The sequence below is a fragment of the Phocoena phocoena genome, chromosome 17, assembly GCF_963924675.1.
Source record: "Phocoena phocoena chromosome 17, mPhoPho1.1, whole genome shotgun sequence".
Classification (NCBI taxonomy): Eukaryota; Metazoa; Chordata; class Mammalia; order Artiodactyla; family Phocoenidae; genus Phocoena; species Phocoena phocoena.
In genome coordinates this window covers 50,766,562-50,792,362 of record NC_089235.1, presented here as the reverse complement: position 1 = coordinate 50,792,362, position 25,801 = coordinate 50,766,562, and the positions used below count along the sequence as shown (strand labels likewise).

The following is a 25,801-nucleotide window of genomic DNA, read 5'->3' as shown; positions in this document are numbered from 1 at the left end:
CACAACTTAAGGTTCATATAGACAGAATATGACTGAATAAATAGAATTACAGTCCTTTATAAAAGAAACACTATATAAAACATAACATGCTTTGCTAATATCAAAGATAACATCTAAAATCTAACTGTCTTGCAGTTTACAAAGAAAATGGTAGTTTCAACTCTCCCCTTCAAATCAGTTTTAACTCAAACGTTACATCCTAATGGCAATGCTGGAAAAATTTCTTCTAGGCAAAGGTAACAAACATACCCGTGCTATATGATCTGTATCAGAACAGAGAAGTGGGGGAGCAAGAAAAAGATATGAACTACATTTTAAAACCTAAGACAGTAAGAAAAATAAGCTCCAGAAATAGAAAATTAGATTTTTAAAAGCATATCTAATAGCATTCTCAGGCATGTCCACTTAGTCTTTCTAAATGATCCTGAACTGAAAGTTTTTGCCTTTCCTCTACAGTAATTCTTTGTAGTTGGTACTGTAGCAGTTATTTGTGACTAAAATGTAATGACTTTCCTACATTCTAAATTTCTAAGGGAAATTCTATATCTTCTGTAATTGTCTAGACCAGTCTCTTGCACGGTGCTGAATTTGAAAGCCATGTCTGACAGATAAATATTATTATAAAAAGCCCACGAAAACAGACAAGTTTCCTCAGACTGACACAACAGCTACAGCTTTTTCAGATCATGACATAATTCCCAAAACAGTAAGCATAATATAGTGAACTCTGGTGGTGCTATAAATGTGTGCTGAATTCTCCTGACCTATGACAAATTCCTCTTGTGATCAATCAATTATGTGTAGAGGTTCTGGCCACAAAATGCAGTTAAACCAACTGACCCATAAAAGGTTTAGATTTTTAAACTAACCTAGGTTTTAAAAGGTTCTTGTTCCAGTCAACTAAAACGAATTAGCTACTTCTATGAAGAGCTGTAAAGTTGTTGAAAGCAATGAAAGCAATGAAAGACATGAGAATAGAAAAAAGGAAAAGAAACTGAACAGACTTTCCATTCTGGCCATTATTATTAGATTGACTTTTGAAAGGCAAGAATGCTTGCAATATGATAGCTGACTCTCTACTTACAAAGAAACCCAAAGTAGTTATGATTTCAAGCTCTGGGGAATCAGATGGACCTAGGTTTTCCCCCTTCCTTATCTATTTCTCCATAAAACAGTGGAAATAATAATAGTACATATTAAATAGGGTTTTTGTGTAAATAAAATGAAGAAATGAAATGCACATAAAGGATTGAGTATAGTGCCCACCACAGACTAAATAGTGGTTAACACTACTTTTACTTAATTTTACATCAATTACCCTAAGGACTAAAGGATAATGTTGAAGAGTGTCCATATTTATTTTTGGTTTTTATTTTTGATATTAAAGTATTTCAGTTTTAAGAACTCAACTATTTTATATATTTTGTCTATTTTGAAAGTTTAATTTAAAAATATTAAAGGTTTTTCAATTAAGAACAGAATTTTCAATAAAGATGAAAGAAAAATTAGGTACTAAAAGTAAAAAAAATAAAAATCACAGCTTGCTTTTCTAAGACCAGCAAAAGAAATCTCTACAAAATATCTAATGACCAGTTATACCTTTCTTCCTTCTTCCTATGGCATTCAGTCTAATCGAGAGTGTCCTACACAAGAATTTTCAAATTATATGACTTGACTATTCCTCTGCATTCTTTCTATTCCTCTACTCAACACTGATCTTACACTGAAAGCTCTTCCTTTTACCATATAAAACACAGTTCCCGGATGAAAGTAAAATTGAATTTGCTCACAAAACGGCTCAGTATCAACATCACTCAGAGTAGGAATCATCAGTTAGGGAACCATGAACTGGCATCGTAAGTATAAGCTATAACATCTGGTAGTCATAGTTTCTTTAATGTCACAAATCTACGTTCCTCATTCATTTTTTTTTTTTTTTGAACTGTATTCCTTTCTGGAACTTATAAACTCACCGCTTCCTTACCTTTAAATATTTACTCATGCTGTGATGAATGATAATATACAATATTGTCAAAAGAGTAGGTGAACTAAGAAAGAAAAAGGATTTGAAATCAAATGACTATGATCTTGGGGTGGCCTCAGCCTGCAGCAGCTTCAAGCAGGATTTCGGTTCCCCGACCAGAGACTTAAACCAGGCCTCGGCAGTGAGAGCGCTGAATCCTAGCCACTAGACCACCAGGGACAGTGGCCAGCGACAAGGTCCCTGGCTTGTCAGCTTTGTAGAAATGAATTCCAAGAGATGAAAAGTAGTGAAAAAAGTAAAGCATTTATTAGGAGGAAAAAGGGTACGTATGAATAGACTCACATGGGCAGACTCAGAGAGTCGAGAGTTGTGTGCTCGTAGTAGTTTACCTCACTTGTATGGGACATTTCTTCTGGGTTCCCTTTGGCCAATTATCTTGCTTTGCCTGGTTCTGGGTCTGTAATTGGTTTATCTCAGGGTCCTCCCACGTGTGCATGTGCATCTCTTAGCCAAGATGGAATTCTAGAGAAGAGGCCTATGGGTAGGTTGACATCACTTACTATGGGGTGACGCCTCCTCCCTTTTTGACCTCTGTGGAGCCTTTCTGCGCATGTGTAGTGGGAAAGGTCTCCTTGACTCTGAGAACGAGAAATATGTGGTCCCTTTATCTTTCATCTGGGCAGGTCTTAGCTTCTCCTTCCTCCTGATATTGTATTCATCTTGGAGAATCTGTCCACAGGGGATAAACTCCAGCTGCTCAGCCTGGGGCCCATCTATCTCCTGCCTCAACTAGAGAAATATACTTCCTCCTCTCAAAATAAATGAATAAAGAGAGATAGATTCCTCGTATATATGGTGGATCTAGAATTAGTCTCAAATTAATTTTTAACCCCTTGGTAAATCATACTCCCTGTACAGAATGTATTACTTTACCCAAAAGATTAAACCTAAGTGGAAAATGGACAGATTGCTACAAAATGTCCTGTATCACACTCCCAATTATTAAAGGTACACAGTTGAGGAAATCAAGACCTTCTAGCTAAAACTGTATTCACTGTCTGGCTAAAAAGTCATTTCCTGAGGAGCAAAGTAGTTTGCCTATACCGCTAAATCCCATCTGCAGAAACTAAGTACTATGAACTACCCTCTGCAGAATTAAGTGCTACTCTCTAGTCTCTTCAGTTTTTGACAAAGGACTCTCACAAAGTGAGAGCATTTATTTTCAACAAATTACAAATGTGAAGGCAGAATTAAATCTACCCATCTCTACTACAAAGAGACTAATAACAACAACAACCAGAACAGAAGCTGAAAATAGAGGAAATGTATAGTTGCTGCAAATCCCATGAATAAGAACATGCTGTCCTAGAAAGAAAAGAGCTTCAGTCTAACATTGGTCTGACAGTCCTCCTTCCAGGATACTCCAGTATTTCCTCCTGAGATTACACCATAAACAAGCCAAAAACCTCCTTTCCTCCAACTGCCTTGCAGACTAAAAAAGATATCTGTGAATGTGCAATTTTTATTTCTCACTTATGCCTTACTTCTATTCCTTAGTAAAGGAAGATGGGGTAGAAAGAAAAATGTTACTTAACAATGCCATTTATATTTACTTTGGAATCCAAAAATATTTTTAAAAAGGAGGAAATTAAAGTTGAGCTGTTGTAGCTAACAAAAAAGGGCATACAACAGCATCCTGAACTTACGTAACATTCTGTTCTGTATTTCATAATGTATGACAAAGTCTTATCACAAAATAAGACCTGGATTATGTTAAAACTTTACTCCTTTTTGCCTTAAATTAAAACTACTGTTTTCAAAATACACTTCCGTGACTTAAATAAAATATAAAAGGAGCAAATAGAGAATCATAAATTAGGTAACTACAAAGTAGAATTATGAGGGAAAAAAGGATTAAATCCAGAATGAATAAAAAACAGAACACATTACTGAAGTTTTGATTTGAAGAAATCTTTTATATTTAAAATTACATCCTGTTAAGTATATCTGCAGATGACTCACATAGAATTTCATAAGAAGGCAGATATATTCACTGTTCTTTTAGTCAAAAAAAAAAAAAAACCTGTTAACTAGTCAAAACCATTCAATTACAATATGTGTATATTATACTAGCCTCATGGAACAATAAATGTAAGAAGTGACTCTCACAAAAAGGGAATAATCTTGTTTTCCCCACAGCATATCAGGGGAAAATAACACTCATTACATAATCTTGAGATATATTAATTCACTATTATAGTTGGAGACTTCAAAACTCCTCTATCAGTAATTTGCAAATCTGACAGAAAATCAGTAAGGACATAGCTGAACTGAACAGTATTCTCAATTAGTTGGATCTAATTGACATGTATAGAATACTCCACCCAACAACAGCTGAATACATATTCTTCTCAAGCTCACATGGAACATTCACTCAGACAGAACACATTCTGGAACATTAAACATACCTTAACAAATATAAATCGTAAAGTATGCTCTCAGACCACAATGAAATTAAACTAGAAATCAGTAACAGAGAAATAGTGCGAAAATCCCAAATTACTTTAGAACAACACACTGCTAATTAACACATAATCATTAAAGTCTTGGGAGAAATTTAAAACATTCTGAACTAAATAAAAATATAACTTACCAAAATTTTGGGATACAGTGAAAGCAGGAATTAAGAGGAAAATTTATAGCACTGAATGCATATGTAAGAAAAGAGAAAGATCTAAAATCAATAATCTCAGCTTCCATTTTAGGAAACTAGAAAAAGAAGAGTTAATTAAGTCTGAAGTCGAAGAAAAGAAATAATAGAAAAAAATCAGAGTAGGAATCAGTGAAACAGAAAACAGAAAATCAATAGAGAAAACTCAACAAAACCAAAAACCAGTTCTTTGGAAAGATCAATAAAATTGATAAACCTCTAGCCAGGCTAACTAAAATAAGAAAAAGAACACACAAATAAATTATATATCATAAATGAAGACAGGCCATCATTATTGATAATAAAGGAAAATAAAGGAATATTATAAACAACTCTATACCTACGAATTTGAAAACCTAGATGAAACGGACCAATTCCTTGAAAGACACAAACCACTAAACTCACACAGAAGAAACAAATCATCTGAACAGCCCTATATCTACTAAATAAATTGAATTAGTAATTAATAGCCTTGCAAAACAGAAAGTACCAGGCCCAGTTCTAGCCAACTAAAATGAATTAGCTCCCAGTAAACATCAAGGTAACCCTGTGAAAAGCTATGCAAAATTGCTGAGCACTATGACAGACATGATCATAGAAAAAAGAAAAAACGGAACAGATTTTCATTCTGGCCAATATAATTAATTATATTGACTTTTGCAAAGCAAAAATGCATACACCACGGCAGCTGATTTTGTACTTACAAAGAAACCCAAAGTGGTATGATCTCTAGCTCTGGAGCATCTTCAGTGAATCCAGATAGATTCACTAGTGAATTCAATTAAACATTTAAGGAAGAAATTATACTAAATCTCTACAATCTCTTCCAGAAAAACAGAAGCAGAGAAAATACTTCCCAATTCATTCTATGAGGCCAGCACTACCCTAATAAAAAATAAACAAAGACATTGTAAGAAAGACAAACTACAGACCAATATCTCTCATGAACATACATGCAAAAAAACCTCAACAAAATATTACCAAATTGAATCCAACAATGTATAAAAAAGATATCTATATAGTGACCAAGTGGGATTTAATTCCAGGTATGCAAGGGATATGCAAGGTATTTCAACATTTGAAAATCAACTGATATAATCTATTACACATAAATAGATACGGAAAAAGCATTAGTCAAAATCTACCATTCATTATAAAAACTCCTGGCAACCTAGAAATAGAGGGTAACTCCTGCAACTTGATAAAGAACATCTAACGAAAAAAATCCTTCAACTAACATCATACATAATGGTGAAAAATGAAATACTTTCCCACTCCTATTCAACATTGTACTGGAAGACCTAGCTAATGCAGTAAAACAAGAAAAGGAAATAAAAGGTATACAGATTGGAAAGGATGGAATAAAACTCTTAGCAGATGACATAATTGTTTATAAAGAAAATTCTAAAGAATCATCCAAAAACTACTGGAATTAATAAGCAATCATAGTAGGCTTGCAGGATGTAAGGTTATATACAAAAGTCAACTGCTTTTCTATATATCAGCAATGAGTAATTGGAATCTGAAATGTAAAACCATACTATTTATATTAGTACAGAAAAAAATGAAATACATGAAGTACAAAATTTTGAAGAAAGAAATCAAAGAAGATTTAAATAAATGAAGAGATATTCCATGTTCATATATATGGAAAGGAAGACAATACTGTCAAGATATCAGTTTTTCCCAACTTGGTCTATAGACTCAACATGATTCCAATAAAAATCCCACCAAGTTACTTTGTGGATATAGGCAAACTGATTATTTAAAGTTTATGTAGAAAGATCCCAATGCCAACACAGTAATGAAGGAAAAGAACAAAACTGAATGACTGACACTATTCAACTTCAAGACTTACTATAAAGTAATCAAGATTGTGATACTGGCAAAAGAACAAACAGATCAGTGGAATGGAAGAGAGCACCTACACATAGACTCACACAAGTACAGTCAATTGATTTTTGACAAAGAAGCAAAGATAATGCAATGAAGAATGGATGGTCTTCTACCAAACAGTGGTGGAACAACTGGACAACCACAGACAAAAAAGTTAATCTAGACAAAGTCCTTATACTTTTCACAAAAATTAACTCAAAATGGATCATCAACCTAAATGTAAAATGCAAAAGTATAAAACAACTAGAAGCTAATACAGAAAAAAATCTAGGTGAACATGGGTTTGAAGATGCATTTTTAGATAGAACACCAAAAGCATGATCCATAAAAAAAACTAGTAAGTTGGATTTCATTATAATTAAAAACGTCTGCTCTGTAACAGACACTGTCAAGAGAATAAAAAAATAATCCACGGACTGGGAGAAAATCTTTGCAAAATACATTGCTGATAAATATGTTATCCAAAATATACAAAGAACTTTTAAAAAATAACAAGATAACAAACAAAACATGAACTAAAGATCTGGACATGTAAGAATATGAAAAGATGCTCTATGTCATATGTCATCAGAAAAATGCAAATTAAAATAACAATGGGATACCACTACGCACCTATTTAGAATGAAAGCACTGACAATATTAAATGCTGGTGAGGATGCAGAGCAGCAGGAACTCTCATTCATTGCTGGTAGAGCACAAAATGGTACAGTCACTTTGGAAAACAGTTTGGCAGTTTCTGTTACAAAACTGAACATACTCTTATTATACAATCCAGCAGTCACACTCCTTGGTATTTACCTAAATGAGCTGAAAACTTAGGTCCACATAAAATCTGCACATGAATGTCTATAACAACCTTTTATTTAGTATAAGTGTCAAAACTTGGAAGTAACCAAAATGTCCTTCTATAGGTGAACAGATAAACTGTGGTACACTGAGAAAATGGAATATTAAATGTCAGCACTAAAAAGAAATGAGCTATAAAGCCATGAAAAGACAGGGAGGAACCTTAAATGCATTTTACTAACTGAAAGAAGTCAATATGAAAAAGCTACATATGATACGATTCCAAGTAGATGATACTCTGGAAAAGGCAAGACTATAGAAAGATTAAAAACATCAGTGGTTCTCAAGTGGAGGGAAGGAGGGATGAACAGATGGAGCACAGGGCATTTTGAAGGCAGTGAGACTACACTGTATCATCCTGTAATGGCAGATACATGTCATTCCACAGAATGTGTAACACAAAGAATGAACCCTAATGTAAACTACAGACTTTGGGTGATAATAATATGCATTAGCTCATAAATTATAACATGTACCACATTAATACAAGATGTAAATAACAGGGGTACTGTGTTTGGAGAGAAAGGGGTATATGGGAGCTCTCTGTACTTCCCATTCAATTTTTCTGTAAATCTAAAATCTCTAAAAAATAAAATCTATTAATTAAAGAAAAACAGGGAAAAAAACCAGGCAAACACAAAATTCAGGGAGGTAGTTACCAACTTGGAGTTGACATGAGATGAGACAGAGAAAGAACACATAGGATGATGCACTTTCACTGGTAACGTTCTAGTTCTTAAGTTGGGTAGTGAATGAGTGAGTGTGATCACAAATACTCATTTTATCATTATGTCTCACAACTTACATATGTAATAAATATGCTTTTCAACTACTAAGTCAAATAAATAAAGAAAAAATATTCTACACCGAATATATGTGTATACGTCCTCTTTTCAATTATGTTGTGACATAATTAGTAAGATGTTTTATACAATAAGGCATAAACACTAGTTAAAAAACTTCCCATGAATATGTACTATAGGTAGGCAACATAGTATAGTAGGTTTAGCTGTAGAACTCTGTCTTAATTCTGATTCTGTTTAATAGTCGTTCCTACATATGCCTGAGGGATTGCTTCCAGAAACCTTCACAGAAACCAAAACCCATGGATGCTCAGGTCCCTTATAGAAAACAGCACAGTATTTGCATATAATCTATGCATATCCTCTCCTTAAATCATCTATATATTACTTATAATACCTAATACAATGTAAATGCTATGTAAATAGTGGTCAGCATTGTGGCAGCTTCAAGTTTTGCTTTTTGGAACTTCCTGGGATTGTTTTTCCAAATATTGTTAATCTGTGGTTGGTTGAATCTGCAAACGCAGAACCATCGAATGCAGAACTGGTGGATAAGGAAGTCTGATTATATTAGTTTTGTGAACTTGAGCAACCGTACTTAATCTCTCAATTTCTAGTCTTTCAAATGGAAATAATAATCATATCTTAGGCACCTTATGAGGAATAAATAATAGTATGTGTAAGATACATATAAAGTAGAAAATGATACAGCAAATGTACAAAATAAATGTTAATCCCCTTCTCCTAGTTATAGTCTGAAGATTTTGAGAGCACGTATGGCAAAAAATTTAAGGGCACAGCTTACAGCCAGAATAGAATGCCTGGATTCAAACCACAGCTCTGACCTTTATTGGTCAGAGTATGGCTGTTATATGCCTCTGTTTTGTAAAATGACGGTGAAAGCAGCAATATTTCACAGGTTGAGGATTAAGTAAAAAACTCATGGTAAGTGTATAGTGTTAGTATAAGTAATTATTAATATTTTAATCAGTATTATAATCATTAGCTGAGGTCCCTGGAAAGAGTTTTACATTTAAATTTGTTCTTAAAATTCTACCTGTGAGCTAATTTCTATACAGATGTAAGTAATTCATCATGTCATGTGTTTTCAAATATAAAGACCTAAAATACACAAAAAAAATTCATCTTGTCATATATTAGGGCCTAAAAACAACAAAAAAAGGAAAAGATGAGAAAATTCAGTGAAGTACTAATAGAAAAAAATGATGTTATTTAATATTTTGTGACTTTAATCTGATTAAACTTATACCCTTATAAAATGAGCTTATAACCTTCACATGAATTACAATTTATTGACAGACACTAAAAAGGCAGGATATAGTATATGGGTATATCAAATATATAAACAGTTTCAAGTAAATGATTAGAGATTAAAGTTTAGGTTATTTATCAGAATAAACTCTAAAACAGCCTTTAAAAATAAAGAAAACATAGCAAGATGGCTGAGCAGAAAGACCCTGAGTACATGAGCACACCAAAATTACAACTATTTACAGAACAACTATCAGTGAAACAGACCAGAACCTATCAGAAAAGATCTTTTACAGCTATAGATATAATGAAGATGGGCAGCAGGGGTGGAGTCATGGTACAGTCAAGACCATACCCCTGGTAGGTGAACCAGAAACAGAAGAATAATTATTGCAGAAGTTCTCCCCAAGGAGTCTGAGCCCCACGTCAGGCTCCCAAACTCAGGGGTCCTGTGCTGGAAAGACAAGCCCCCAGAATGTTTGACTTTGAAGGCAAGTGGGGCTTCCTTTTGGAAGACCCAGAGGGTTGTAGGAAATAGAGACTTCACTCTTAAGAGGGCGTACACACTCTGGGACTGGGGACAGAAGCAGTAATTTGAAAGGAGCCTGAGTTAGACCTGCCTGTTGATCTTGGAGAGTCTCCTGGAGAGGCAGGAGGCAAAAGGAGCTTACCCTGGGGACACATACACTGGCAGAAGCCATCTTTGGGAGCTTGTTCTACCATGGGGACATTGATGCTGGCAAGTACCATTTGGAATCTTCCCATTACCTTACTAGCACCTGAACCCAGCCCTGCCCACCAACCTACAGGCACCAGTACCAGGTGCCTCAGGCCAAGCAACTAACTGAGCAGGGACACAGCGCCACCCAACAGCAGACAGGCTGCCTTAAGAACCCCTGAGCTCACAGCCTCCCCTGTACATTGCCCAGCCTACCAGAGGGCCCACCAACCAGTACACAGGCACTAGACCTTGGACCAAGGGAATGATCATGATATGATCAAAGAACTCAGGAGAAAAACAGATTAACAGAGTGAGAAATCTTAAGTGTTTAACAAAGAGTTAGAAAATATAAAAGAACAACCAAACAGAGGTGAAGAATCCAGAAAGTAAAATGAAAAATACACTAGAAGGAATCGACATTCGACTAAATGATACAGAGGAATGGATAAGCGAGCTGGAAGACAGAGTAGTGGAAATCACAGAAGTGGAACAGAAAAAAAGAGAAAGGATAAAAAGAAATGAGGACACTAAGTGACCTCTAGGACAACATCAAGTGTGCTAACGTTCGCATTCTAGGAGTCACAGAAGAAGAGAGAAAGGGGCAGAGAAAATACCTGAAGACATAATCACTGAAGACTTCCCTAACCTAGGAAAGGGAACAGACATCCAGGTCTAGGACACACAGAGTTCCAAACATGATCAACCCAGAGGACCACAGCAAGACATACTGTAATTAAAATGGCAAAAATTTTAAATAAAGAGAATATTAAAGGCAGCAAGGTAAAAGCAACAACTTATATACAAGGAACTCCCGTAAGACTATGAGCTGAATTTTTAGTAGAAACATTGCAGGATAGAAGGAAGTAGCACAATATATTTTAAATGATGAAAGGGAAAAACGTACAACTGAGAATACTTTACCTGGCAAGGCTCTCAATCAGATTTGATGGAGACATTAGAAGTTTTACAGACAAAACGTAAAAGTGTTCACCAAATCAGCTTTACAAGAAATGTTAAATGGGCTTCTCTAAGTGAAAAAGAAAAGGCCACAACTGGAAACATGAAAATTACTAAACAAAAAAGCTCATTGGTAAAGGCAAATAGGTAGTAAATCAACTGCATAAAAGCTAGTAGGAAGGTTAAAAGACAAAAGTAATAAAACCATCTACATCCATGATAAACACTTAAGGGATACTCAAAAGAAAAGTGTTAATGTCAAAAACAGTAAACGTGAAGAGAGAAGAGTAAAAATGCAGGGTTGTTGAAATGCATTTGAAATTAAGAGAACAGCAATTTAAAATAATCACATACATATATAGATTGCTTGCTCGCTATGTGTGTGTGTGTGTGTGTGTGTGTGTGTGTGTGTGTGTATAAAAACCTCATGGTAGGTTTTTATACAACCACAAACCAAAAATCTGTAACAGATACACAAAAATGAGAAGGGCATCTGCATGTAACACTAAAGATAGTTATCAAATCACAAGGGAAGAGAACAAAAGAAAGGAACAAAAAAGAACTGCAAAAACAATTAACAAAATGGCAATAAGTACATACAGATCAATAATTACTTTAAATGTAAATGGACTAAATGCTCCAATCGAAAGTCATGGAGTGGTTGAATGCATACAAAAACAAGACCTGTATATATGCTGTCTTAAGAAGTCAGACACACACAGACTGAAAATGAGGAGATAGAAAAACATATGCCATGCAAAAGGAAATCAAAAGAAAGTCAGGGTAGCACTACTTCTATCAGACAAAATACTTTAAAACAAGGCTGTTACAAGACACAAAGAAGGGCCTTACATAATGATAAACGGATCAATCCAGGAAGAAGATATAGCAACTGTAAATATATATGCACCCAACATAGGACCACCTAACACAGAAAATATTAACAGAAATAAAGAAAGAAACTGACAGTAACACAATAATAGCAGAGGCCATTAACACCCCACTTACATCATCCCGACAGAATATCAATAAGGAAACACCGGCCTTAAATGACACATTAGACCAGATGAAGTTAATAGATATATATGGAATACTGCATCCAAAAGCAGCAGAGTATACATTCTTTTCAAGTGCAAATGAAACATTTTCCAAGATACATCACATGCTAGGCCACAAAACAAGCCTCAGTAAATTTAAGAAAATTGAAATCATATCACGCATCTAATCTGACCAGAGTGATATGAGACTAGAAATCGACTACAAGAAAAAAAGCTGCAAAAAAATACAAATATATGGAGGCTAAACAATATCCTACTAAACAAACAATGGATCACTGAAGAAATCAAAAAATACCTGGAGACAGATGAATATGAATCACAATGATCCAAAATCAAAAAGCAAAAGCAGTTAAAAGAGGGAAGTATATAGCGATACAAGCTTACCTCAGGAAACAAGAAAAATCTCCAATAATCAACCTAACCTTACACCTAAAAGAACTAGAAAAAGAATAAACAAAACACAAAGTTAGTAGAAGGAAAGAAATCATAAAGATAGAAGCAGAAATAAATGAAATGGAGACTAAAAAAAAAAAAATAGAAAAGATTAGTGAAACTAAGAGATAAACTAAAAGATAAACAAAATTGATGAACCTTTAGCCTGACTCATCAAGAAAAAAAGAGAGAAGGCCCAATTCAATAAAATCAGAAATGAAAAAGGAAGAGAAATCATAACAGATTACTGTGGACAGTTATATGACAATAAAATGGACAACCTAGAAGAAATGGACAAATTCCTACAAATGTACAATCTCCCAAGCATAAACTGGGAAGAAAGAGAAAATGTGAACAGACCAAATACCAGTAATGAAACTGAGTTAGTAATAAAAGTTCCCATCAAACAAAAGTCTAGGACCAGACGGCTTAATAGGTGAATTGTACCAAACATTTAGCAAAGAGTTAACACCTATTCTTCTCAAAGTATTCCAAAACACTGCAGAGAAAAGAACACTTCTGAATTCATTCTATGAGGCCAGCATTACCCAGATACTGAAACCAAAGCTAACACACACACAAAAAATTATAGGTCAGTATCAATGATAAACATAGGTACAAAAATCCTCAACAAAATATTAGAAAACCGAACCCAACAAAACATTAAAAGGATCATACACCATGAGTAAGTGGGATTTATCCCAGGGATGAAAGGATGGCTCAATATCTGCAAATCAATCAGTGTGATATACCGCATTAACAAATTGAAGAATAAAAACCATATGATCATTTTGATAGATGCAGAAAAAGCTTTTAACAAAATTCAACATCCATTTATGATAAAAACATTCCAGACAGTGGGTATAGAGGGAACATACCTCAACATAATAAAGGCCATGTACGAGAAGCTCACAGCTAATATTATACTCAATGGTGAAAAGCTGAAAGCACTTCCTCTAAGATAAGGAATAAGACAAGGATGCCCAATCTTGCCACTTTTATTGAACACAGTACTGGAAATCTTAACTATAGCAATTAAACAAGGGGAAAAACAAAGAGATACAAATTGGAAAGGAAGAAGTAAAACTGTCACTATTTGCAGATGGTATGATACTATACATAGAAAATCCTTAAGATGCCACCAAAAGACTACTATAGATCATCAATGAATTTGGTAAAGCTGCAGGATACTAAATTAATATACAGCAATCTATTTCATTTCTATACACCAACAACAAGCTAACAGAAAGAGAAATTAAGGAAACAATCTCATTTACCATCACATCAAAAATAATACTTAGGAATAACCTTACCTAAGGAGGTAATGGTCCTACACTTGAAAAACTGTAGTGCACTGATGAAAGAAATTGAAGATGACACAAACAGATGGAAAGATACACTGTGTTCATGGATTGAAAGAATTAATATTGTTAAAATGACTATACTACCCAAGGCAATCTACAGATTCAGTGCAATTCCTATCAAAATTCCAATGGCATTTTTCAGAGAACTAGAACAAATATTTTAAAAATTTGTATGGAAACACCAAAGACCCCAAATAGCCAAAACAATCTTGAGAAAGAAGAACAAAGTTGGCGGTGTCACACTCCCTGACTTCAGATTATACTAAAAAGCTACAGTAATCAATACAGTATGGTAGTGGCACAAAAACAGACACATAGATCAATGGAACAGAACAGAGAACCCAAATATTAACCCACATATGGTCAATTTATCTATGACAAAGAAGGCAAGAATGTACAATGGGGAATAGACAGTCTCTTCAATAAATGGTACTGGGAAAACTAGATATCTGCATGTAAAAAATGAAATTAGAACATTTTCTCACACCATATACAAAAATTAACTCAAAATGGATTAAAGAACTAAATGTAAGACCAGAAACCATAAAATTACTAGAAGAAAACTACTAGGCAGAACACTATTTGACATGAATCTTAGAATTATTTTTTTGGATCCATCTCCTCAGGCAAAGGAAACAAAAGCAAAAATAGACACACAGGACCTAACTAAATTTAAAGCTTTGGCACAGCAGAGGAAACCACTGACAAAACGAAGACAGCCTACTGAATGGGAGAAAACACTTGCAAATAATATGACTGATAAGTGGTTAATACCCAAAATACATGAACAGCTCATAGAGCTCAGTATCAAAAAACCCAATTAAAATATGGACAGAAGTCCAGAATAGACATTTTTCCACAGAAGACCTAGAGATGGCCAACAGGCACATGAGAAGATGCTCAACATTGCTAATCATCAGGGAAATGCAAGTCAAAACCACAATGAGGTATCACCTCACACCTGTCAAAATGGGTATCGTCAAAAAGAACACAAATTAACAAATGCTGGCGAGGATGTGGAGAAAAGGGAACCCTGGCACACTTTTGGTGGGAATATAAATTGGTGTAGCCATTGTGGAAAACAGAATGAAGGTTCCTCAGAGAACTAAAAAGAACTGCAATTCTATTCCTGGGTATATACCCAAAGAAAACAAAAACACTTAGAAAAGATATATGCACTCCAATTTTCCTAACAGCATTATTTACAATTATTTACAATTTAGCCAAGATATGGAAGTTACCTAAGTGTCCATCAACAGATGAATGCCTAAAAATGTGGTGTATATACAACAGACTACTACTCAGTAGTAGTAAAAACAAAATTTTTTTAAAAAATTAAAAAAACAAAAACCAAAAAAACAAAACCAAATTTTGCCATTTGCAACAACATGGATGAACCTAGAGGGTATTATGCTTAGAGACAAACGAGTACTGTATGTTATCACTTATAGGTGGAATCTAAAAAATTAGTGAATATAATAAAAAAGAAACAGACTCACAGATATAGAGAACAAACTAATGGTTATCAGTGGAAAGAGGTGATACAGGGGTAGGGGTTTAGGATGCAGAAACTACTATGTATAAAATAAATAGGCTACAAGTATATATTGTACAGCACAGGGAACATAGCCAGTATTTTATAATAATTATCAATGGATTATAATCTACAAAAATTTTGAATCACTATGTTGTACACCTGAAAATAATATACTGTAAATCAACTATACCTCAATAAAAAACGTATAAGGAAAAGATAAAGTTAAGCATGTTTCATCAACATGGTTCTCACCCAAGCTAACTGGCAAAGGTTTAACTTTATTCCATATATTTTGGAGCATATTCTAACTATTAGTCCTATTATCTTTGAGACTTTAATTCATTTACAAAATGCAAATAATCTATCTCTGGTTAACACACAGTTACTAAGCATTTAGAAAACTGTCCTAGTTTACATAAATATATGGCCATATCAATACTAGCTATAAGACTATTTATTACTTAAGTAATACCATTCTACTAATCAGTTGAGTAAAGTTATGAAGAACTGTAAGAAGTTACAAAATACGAAGTCCAAAAACGAGAAATTTTATTTGTTCTAAAATATTTGTTATACTCCTCGAAAAATTATTTTTTATTTTCAGTTTTAAAGTGGAAGAGCTCCCTCTCTGGCAGAATCTTAGAGGAAATTTCAATCTACAAAACAAGTAAAAGAACTGCTATCATTTTAATTCGCATTTCCTTAAGTCTTTCTCCTACCCTACAGCTTCTAGGATTTCTACTCCAAAGCAAGGAAAACAGCTAGAAAACTGGGACTTGCGCTTGTCTACACACCAAGACACATCATAATGTATTGTACCATTTTATAAAACTCTCAAAGACATCCTGGCGAGGTAATGAATATGTTAGGGTCTAGCTGTCTCTGTGCTCCATGACAACTTAGTTCAGTAAACCACTCGATATGAATTTTCACCTTTAAAATGGGAAGTAATACTACTGACTTTGCAAGGTTATTGTGAAGGTTAAGTGAAACAACATATATAAACTCTATGTGCAGAGCTGAGGACCAGTGAGAAGCACACTCTCATATCTGAAAAAATAACATAACAGCTTCCTATGAGGTTAAAAAGGAACTGGTGACTGTAAGTGTGTGATGTACATTATAATGACCTATAAAGTTCAAAATATCCACATTTTGCCTGTATTTGTAACAAATTAAACTATATTACAGTATTAGCAAACTAATGATAAATGTTAATTCAAACTGCAAATCAAAAAAATACATGCATAGCATCACTGTTCTTGGTTTAAAAAAAAAAAAAGCTATGCTAATTGGCTAATCGGATAACCTGATCAGAATTTTAACAAATTCAATCATTTCAGATGCCTAAACCACTCTGTGCTGATGTTTCATAAACAAAAACTTGAAATCATTCAACTTAAAAATAAAAAGACATAAAAAAGTACTCTCGAGCCAAATTACACCACCACCAATGGAAATCATTTTGATATTTTTACATGTTTAACATTTAAGGGTGGCAAGCTGCTTTGGGGGCATCTTCCAAAGTCACTCCCGGTTCTAAGTATATGTCTAGTCTCATTTAAATCATCTATAATCTCAGTAAAAATAAAATTAATATTCATAAGGCAAGATATAATCTTAAATTACCAAAGAAAAAACAACTGGCAATACATTTTCTAACAAATAATGCATACATACTTATACTGAAAAATATCTAGGATTCTTAAAATTAGTAAGGTTGAGTCAGATATTTCTTTATTAGAGTATCATTTATCATCACAGAGTACCATTATCATTTTGTATTAGGCAACAATGCTTGAAACTTTTTGGATAGCTTGAGAAAGACTTTTCTTGGATTGCTAAAATAATAGTCTTAAAACACAAAATTATATTTAGTCTGGGATCCAGTCAATAAAAATTAAAGTTAATTCACTAAGTTCTACTAAATTTATTTTTAAGCAAAACAAAAATTCCAAATATTTTCCTACAAAGTTAAATTAAAAATTAAGGCAGTAATAAAGGTTTGATAACTTCCTGTTGATGTAGAACAGGAAAACCAAAACACTTCCACAAACCAAAATTACAGTCCCTTATTCATTTCCATTTTGAAGATATTTATGATTAGCAGAAATAGCTTAAATTAAGGTACACTTTTATAATCATACAATTTTGTATTCTATAAATATTCTCTATACTTAAACTTTTAAATTATACAATTTTTCAGAATGTCACCATACAAAGACTAATAAATATAGAAACTGAAATCATCGACTAAGATTTACCAGAGTATATTTTTGATTAATTGGTTGATGCCTTCTCCCCTTTTTCCCATACCAGAGACGAGACATTTCCTTTCCAGGGCAAATTAAGTTACATCAAATCTCCTAAGAACTGTTTTAAAAAGCATTCTTCCTCTGTCAAAAATACATTTCTAGCACAAGAGCCCTACTACAGTGACAAAACAGTTTGCTGGAGACAAAGATTTGATTGACAAGACAGAGAGCTAATCACTAAGTAGTATCCATTGCAAAGATAGTCCTGAGTGGAGACTGTAAAGCTGGGGAGGGAAGAGAGGATTTCCCATGTTTAAGTTTGGTTGCACTGTACCCAAATGTGCAGAGAAAGGATTCAAAAGCTTAAAGATACAGAGCATGTATTTCCAAATACCAGTACACTAAGAAATATACTAAAAATAACCCAGTCATAAAAAAGTAATCAGTACAGTTTCCAGAGTCCCTCCCAAAGTACACAAATGATTTGAATTAACATTTTACAATTTGCTCATACAGTCATAAAATTCTGTTCCTCATTTACATCTAAGAGTCCTATACATTTCATCTTACATGTATTTTTTAAGCAGTAAAACATCCTTTGAGGACCCTTCAATCCTCAAACTTTTAGAATGACTATGTAAAAATGAAGCCAATCTACTACAAATAAATCCTATACAGATATTCATTGTGATCTGAAAATTCCTTTTAGTATTAACACAGTCCATTTTTAAACTGCATTTTCTAACATCTAGTTTCTTGAAAAAGTACTTATATTTACTATGCCTACGTATACTTCACTAACCAGGGGTATCCTGAATATAAGTGAATTTTTAAGTTTAAATATTATTATGACTATAAACTATAATCACCTAGATTACCTCAATTTTAACTAGAATATCAATGCCATATGATATACTGAATATTTCTTCCATTTTAAGCTAAGACTGCTCCTCCCCCTTTACCTTGTTGTGTGTACACACAAAGCTGTGCACACAATGCCACCCTTCACACACACACAGCTACCTTTCTAGTATACACAATGCTGTACCATACCCACACCCCCCCATCTCCTTCCTGCACATTCCAGCACGTGCATGCACAAGACACAGCACACCCCCTGATGAATATCCACCCTGCCATGCCACTCATACCAGTCACCTCCCTAACTCCCCCACCAGCTCCACCACACTTACCTTAAGATCGCTCTCCCACAGTCCCTTGTAGGCACGCTATACCCATCTCCACACCAGCTTTACAATACAGGGTTCAATTATATACATAGTGAACTGTGGTCGCCAACCCCCATCCCTGCACTCCCTCGGCACACACCAACAGCATTAGATAATTTGGTGGTAGTGAGGTGCTCTTCTGAAAACCTATCATTACTTCTAGCCGAATTTTCTAGAATTAGAAATATATGCATACCAAAATGTGGTTTAAATGAGATTTTAAAAAATATACACACATGCACCATGCAAAGGATAGCCTATTTCATTGGTTGTCTTACTCAGCATACATCTCCACACCTTCTTCCTAATAGAGTTTTGATTTTGCTAAGGTATCTTTTCAGCCATGTGTTTCTGAGAAGGCTGGCTCCATGCCTAGACAGGATGGGTTCTTAAAGATCTAAACCAGTGGGTCTCAAATTCTAGCCTACACCAGAATCACTTGAACATTTGTTAAAACAGAATACTGGGCTCCAAAACCAGTTTCTGATAAGCTGACTGCAATGGTGCCTGAGAATGTGTATTTTTTAATTTTTTTTTTTTTTGGCTGCGCTGCAGCTTGTGGTATTTTAGTTCCCTGAGCAGGGATCGAACCTGGGCCCCGAGCAGAGAGTCCCAACCACTGGACCATCAGGGAATTCCCTGTACTTTCTAAACAAATTCAGAGATACTATTGCTGCTGGCTGTGGTCTAGGGACCACACTTTGAAAAACAACTAAACTACAATGAGATATCACTTCACACCGGTCAGAATGGCTATTATCAAAAAGACAAGATATAACAAGCATTGGCGAGAAAAAGGAGAAAAGGGAAACCCTTATGCACTATTGGTGGGATTGTAAATAGGTGTAGCTACCATGGAAAACAGTATATTTTTTGAGGTTCCCCCCAAAATTAAAAATAGAACTACCATATGATCTAGCAATTCCACTCCTGGGTATTTATCTGAAGAATGAAAACATAAATTTTAAAAGATACATGCACTGCCATGTTCAGTGCAGCATTATTTACAATAGCCAAGATATGGGAACAACTTAAGTGTCCATCAATGGATGAACGCATGAAGAAAATGTGGTATAGATACACAGTGGAATACTCTACGTAGGCAAAAAAACCAAAAAACAAAAACAGGAAAAGACTGAAATCTTGCCACCTGCGACAGCATGGATGGACCCTGAGTTCATTAGCTAAGTGAAATAAGTCAGACAGAGAAAGACAAATATCATATGACCTCATTTATATGTGGAATTTAAAACAACAACAGAAAATGAAGCTCATAGATACAGGAAACAGATTGGTGGTTGCCAGGGGGTTGGGGGGTGGCATTGGGGAGGGCAAAATGAGTGAAGGGGGGTTCAAAGGTACAAACCTCCAATTATAAAATAAGTCATGAGGATATAATATATAGCATGGTGAATATAATTAATAATACTGCATTATATATTTGAAAGTTGCTAAGAGAATAAATAGATCTTAAAAGTATCACAAAAAAGGTTAACTAGACTTACTGTGGTGATCATTTCACAGTATATACAAATATCAAATCATAATGCTGTACATCTGAAACTAATATGTTATATGTTATTTATACCTCAATTGAAAAAGAAAAATCAACTGGTCTAAGCTATTTTAAGTGTGATTTTCTGTTTCTTGAAGCCAAATGCTTCCATTTAATAAATACAATACCTACCTAGCAGACATAAAATGAGCTCAGTAAATCTCCTTCTTGCCCTTTCTTTTTTCATAATACTCAGAAAACATAATCCTAGGTCATTTAAATTTGTCTAGACACCCCAGGGCTTGAAGCAGATGTCAATTTAGCATTAAAAATGTAAAATGACAGTCTACAAAATGAAGCACTTTTAAAAACATAACCAGCTTAAGGTTGAACATAATCTGTTCTCATAATTCACATATTCAACTTAATGTTTTTTCCTTTACTTTCTTTATCAGGGCTGAAATTACTGAATTACCTTATATCTGATATCCTCTAAGTTGGGAGCGGTCTACTAGAAGCAATAATACATTATCTACCCTACTCAATATTTAAAGTAATATTTTAATTTTTAAAATCATAAAATAGTCTGTCATTCATTCATCCCTTCTCACAATATCAATTAGACATTTTGTGCTTTAATAGACATTTTATAGTCTATAGCTTTTGGCTAGTAACTGAGATAGATTATTAATAGGGAAAGCAAAGCATTGGTTCAATACTTTCCTGAGGTAGTTAACATCAGTAATAGTCAAAACAGACCATAATGACTCCTGGGTGCTAAATGTTAATATGAAAAAACATAATAGCCTAGAACTAGAGACCTACTCTACAGCACAGTGCCTATAATAATACTGTACTATATACTTGAAAATTTGCTAAGAAGGTAAATCTTATGTTAAGTGTTCTTATTACAAAATAATAACTATAAAGAGGTGAGAAGAAACTTCTGGAGATGAATGTTTACGGCATAGACTGTGGTGATGGTTGCATGGATATACACTTGTCTCCAAACTCATCAAGTTGTATATATTAAATATGCACAGCTTTTTGTATATCAATCATACCTCAATAAAGAGGTTTAAAAAATACTCAATATAGAAATATTATATAAGACAATCTGTATTAACTCATAAATTCTAATTGTTTTTAATGCTTTTGATTTATGAATTTTTCATATTTACTAAATTTCTTTGGCATTATGATTTGTAATCCTATGTGATTAGATCAATGTAAAAAAAAGTATATTCTTCTTTAATTGCTTTTATCTGAGAAATGTGACCTCTACTTAGTGACTTAGAGATAGAGACTACTTTCATTTTGAACAAAATCAATTCTGTATGGATTTTTCAGGCTAGGCTAAGAGATGAGGAATTTTGTTTTATATATTGACTCAATTTTAATCTTGGCATTACTTGTGCTTTAATTTAAAAAACAAAACGAAACAAAAAAACAACCCATGTGTTTAAGAAAATGAACACCAGAATACTCATTGTTTGGCAGCTTAAGAAGTAAAACATTAATCAAACAATTGAAGCCTCCTGATACTGGTGCTTCTCAGAAGTTGCAGCAATACCAAACTGTTAGTCTTCTCTGAGAAACCTAATAAACAACCACGGCAATAACTCTACTTAATTAGTGACAACTAAGAAAACAGAACTGATTCCACATGATGATTACCACATCCTAGTGCAAAGCCAAATCAATAAGGATATAATATGATAAATTTTATAGCCTAAATTGCTAAGATTAGGTTAAATATATTAAATTTATATAACTAAAATGGAGAACATTAAAAATTAATGTCAAAATGGGAAGACCCTATAAATGAGTTACAAAATTATCTACGCCAGAAAGCAGATTCTAAAATACCTGGAGTAGCTACAAAACCTTTGTACAGGTTTATTTAATAAGCAGCCAACATATTTACACTTACACTTTCACTTCAATGAAAGCTTTGATTATTTGAGAAAATGTGAGTAATGTCAAGCACCTAAAAATGAACAAGTCATATCAGAAACCACTGAATGGAACATATTTTTATCAATACTTTGGCAAGTGTAAGAAGTAAGAAGTAAACCAGAGTAATCTTCTAATAACAATTATTGCTTTTAAAAATGAAAAGCACTAATACATTATATAATTTACTATGGGCATGTAATTTTAGTAAATCCATATTTTAAAATTTAATCAACAAGGATAAACCTGGGGATACAATCTTACTAAACTTGTATTTTAAAATTTAACCAACAAACATAAGCCCGGGAGGGAAACTTTTAAATAAATCAATTAAAGCTAATTTAATAAAGTCAATTTCTTAGTTGTTTTGACCACTGGATGTTTTAATTAGTAGGTCTGGAGTATGAGAGATACTGCACTACAAGTGGTATAAAATTAGAGATGAAAAAAAATTGAAACCTTTTTCTGACAGCTCTTATCCCAAAAGGAGTGGAATGTCAACCCAAAGGAAATGGTACAACAAGCAATTTTAACTTCAAAAGTTCTACTTTTGAGGCATGTCATCAACCAGCAAGACTGGTACACTCAACAGATGTGACAAGCTGAAACCTAAAACTTTCAGAGGATTCTAGTAGAGTGCCTATTGAAGTTGGTATTTGGGGTCGAGAGTAATAAAGCCTGAGGGGTGTAGTTATGTGCCATGGTACCTGGTGACAGGATAAAACTGATCTGTATTACTGTAGCATCATTTTTATTTCATGAAACGAATTTTTAAAGTTTTTTAGGTACATCAGATAAATTAAGAAGATAAATGCAAAATTCACATGAACCTTAAAGATAAAACAAGCTTCAAAGTTATTTCAGGCTTACTGTGGTAGGCACTGCTTTAGACTATACCATTGGACACTTGGGTACTTGTCAAGTACATCAAACCTTAAAGCGCATTTGATAGATAAGTTCAACAGGCACAGATCAACGAAAAAAAAAGTATGGAAGGCCTGGTATATTTCTTGATTTCCCTTTCCTTGTAGTGCCTCTGAGTACATAAGGTGATAGGAGTCCTTCAGTATGTAAGGGAGCTATGCCTGAAGTAATTATGTCAGGATTGCTACTACTGATAAGAAATCTTTTTAAAAATCAAAGCATAAAATGATTAAAGAAAGTTTCTCCACAGTGAAGCAAATTTATGTTTTTGGTGTGCAGATGCAACACCAAAATAAGGGGAATATTTTGAAAATGTTTTATACATTGTAACTTGCATGACAGACACTTGAAAATTAAAGTATATTATGACCAATATAGTCTGAAAGTATCTTTTGTCTTAGCATTATATATGTTTAACACAACACCCAAAGTGGTGGCTTGGGGTAGTACAGTAGTTATTCCACCTCTACTGTACAATGTAATCACCTGAGGAGCTTTAAAAGAACACTGATAAGTAGGTCCCACCCCAAGGCTTCTGATTTAATTGCTCTGAGGTGACCCTGAGTATTAAGATTTTTGAAAGCTCCCCCAGATGATTCAAAGGTTCTGCCTAGGTTGAGAACTTGGTGTGGTAAAGAGTATAGTCTCTGAATTACAGATTAACCACTTTGAGGAGTTTAGCTAAAATTAAGCTTAAGAAACAAGCTTAGAGAAATTATCTGTAAAATAAAGATAATAGTCTATGATTAAGTGGGATGCAATAGATCTAAATATTGATTTATAGGAAATTCAAGGCAGAAGAACATGTCAGTAAGGCTGTGGGGATGTGATCAGCAAAATCCAGACTATGGGACATTCTACAGGAAAAATATGATTTCTTAAAAGCTAAAATTACAAGGTAAAAAAGCAAAGCAAGGCAAACAAATGGAGGGAGAACCTACATCTACAGAGAATTAAGAGACGTTTTAACTAATTGAAACATCTAAACCTTAGTTGGATGCCAATTCAAACAGCAAACAGTAAAAATACATTCATATTACGTGTATTTTAAACATTTTTATCACATTTGAAGAAATGTGAACTGGGGAAAAGGAAGGGTTACAGATAAAATAAGTTGAGAAAGCTGAGTGGCGCATGCAAATTCACTATACTATTAATCTCTGTATTTATGGATTAATCAAATCAAAGCACAATCATCAGCAAACAGTAGGGGTCAAAATAGGCATCTTTTCCCACCTTTACCTGACACTGCTGAAATGCCATTAGTGTATTTTCCTTTTCAGTGAACATCCATAAAAACACTCCCCATCAAAAAAGCAAGTAATATTTCTCACAAAACTGCAAAGGCCCACATAAAATATTATCCTCAGTAAACATGCTCTACTGACTTCTTGCACTGAGTACTGGCAGAAACCAGAAGACTCTACAATTGCTCCTTTTCAGTCGCAAGGTAGGGTTATTAAACTACCAACAGCAGAAGAATTCATAATTAAGAAACTCAAGACAGTATGGTTAAAAAAGAAACAATGTTGAGGTAACCTGATGTTTTATGCTAACTATATTTATATTGACTAATGACTAAACTAGAACAATAAAGAGTACATATTAAATAACATCAATCTGTTACACATCTTGAGTTACATGTATAGTATTGCTAGATTCTTTCTCCCAATATTCAGGAATCTTAGTTCTAATGTATCTTAAGGGGTTCTTACTCCTGACGATCTTAAAATTTAGCTATCTTTTCTCTTTGCTAGTAAAGGTAGGTTTCTGCTGCTCTCACTTCTCTCTGGAATTCACTGTACAAATCTCTAATACTGCTCTCCTTTTTTTCCTTTTCTCATCATTTCTAATTCTTGAATTCCAACCTTTTCTAATTATCTTCAGAACTGACTTTCAATTTGCACATTTGGGATCTGAAATTGTTTCAAATATTGTAGAATTTTTCTTGCTACAAAAGGTGCACATTTTAGTAATTTGGGGTGCCACAGTTAATGAATCCTTTTAGGGTAATGATGAGGATAGTGTAAGATCAAAGAAGAGTTACTAAAGTCAAACAGAAGTACCAGGGAAAATAACCCTGGTAGAGGATTAAAAAGGAAGATAATAATAATAAATAATAATTATTATATTTAAATATTAATATTTGATAATAAATTTTCATAGTATCATAGTATATAGAAAAATATGTTGTTACTAATGTGCACTGGAAGGAAGAACAAAGACAAATGTATTAAACTTACACAGGTATGCTTCTTTAAATCACTAAGAGAAAGAACTTTCTAACACAACTGTCCGAAACTGAAAAGTACTGCCCTTTGAGGTAGTAAGTTTCTTATCACTAAATATATTACAGCAGAAC

General features: G+C 33.9%; 1 protein-coding gene across 5 annotated transcripts in view; it reads right to left on the bottom strand.

The window, feature by feature from the left end:
• The window catches only part of OXR1 (oxidation resistance 1), a 237,138-nt gene that overhangs the window by 17,410 nt on the left and 193,927 nt on the right, over positions 1-25,801 (bottom strand). Inside the window, exon 1 of one of the 5 annotated variants that reach the window (XM_065895771.1) lies at positions 17,845-18,020. The exons of 3 other annotated variants lie outside the window; for them this stretch is intronic. In XM_065895771.1, the coding sequence (XP_065751843.1) occupies positions 17,845-17,910 (66 nt within the window). In that variant the 5' untranslated portion in view covers positions 17,911-18,020. Of the gene's footprint in view, positions 1-17,844; positions 18,021-25,801 lie in introns of those variants that run through there. One more of the 5 variants, XM_065895770.1, reaches the window with a different exon arrangement.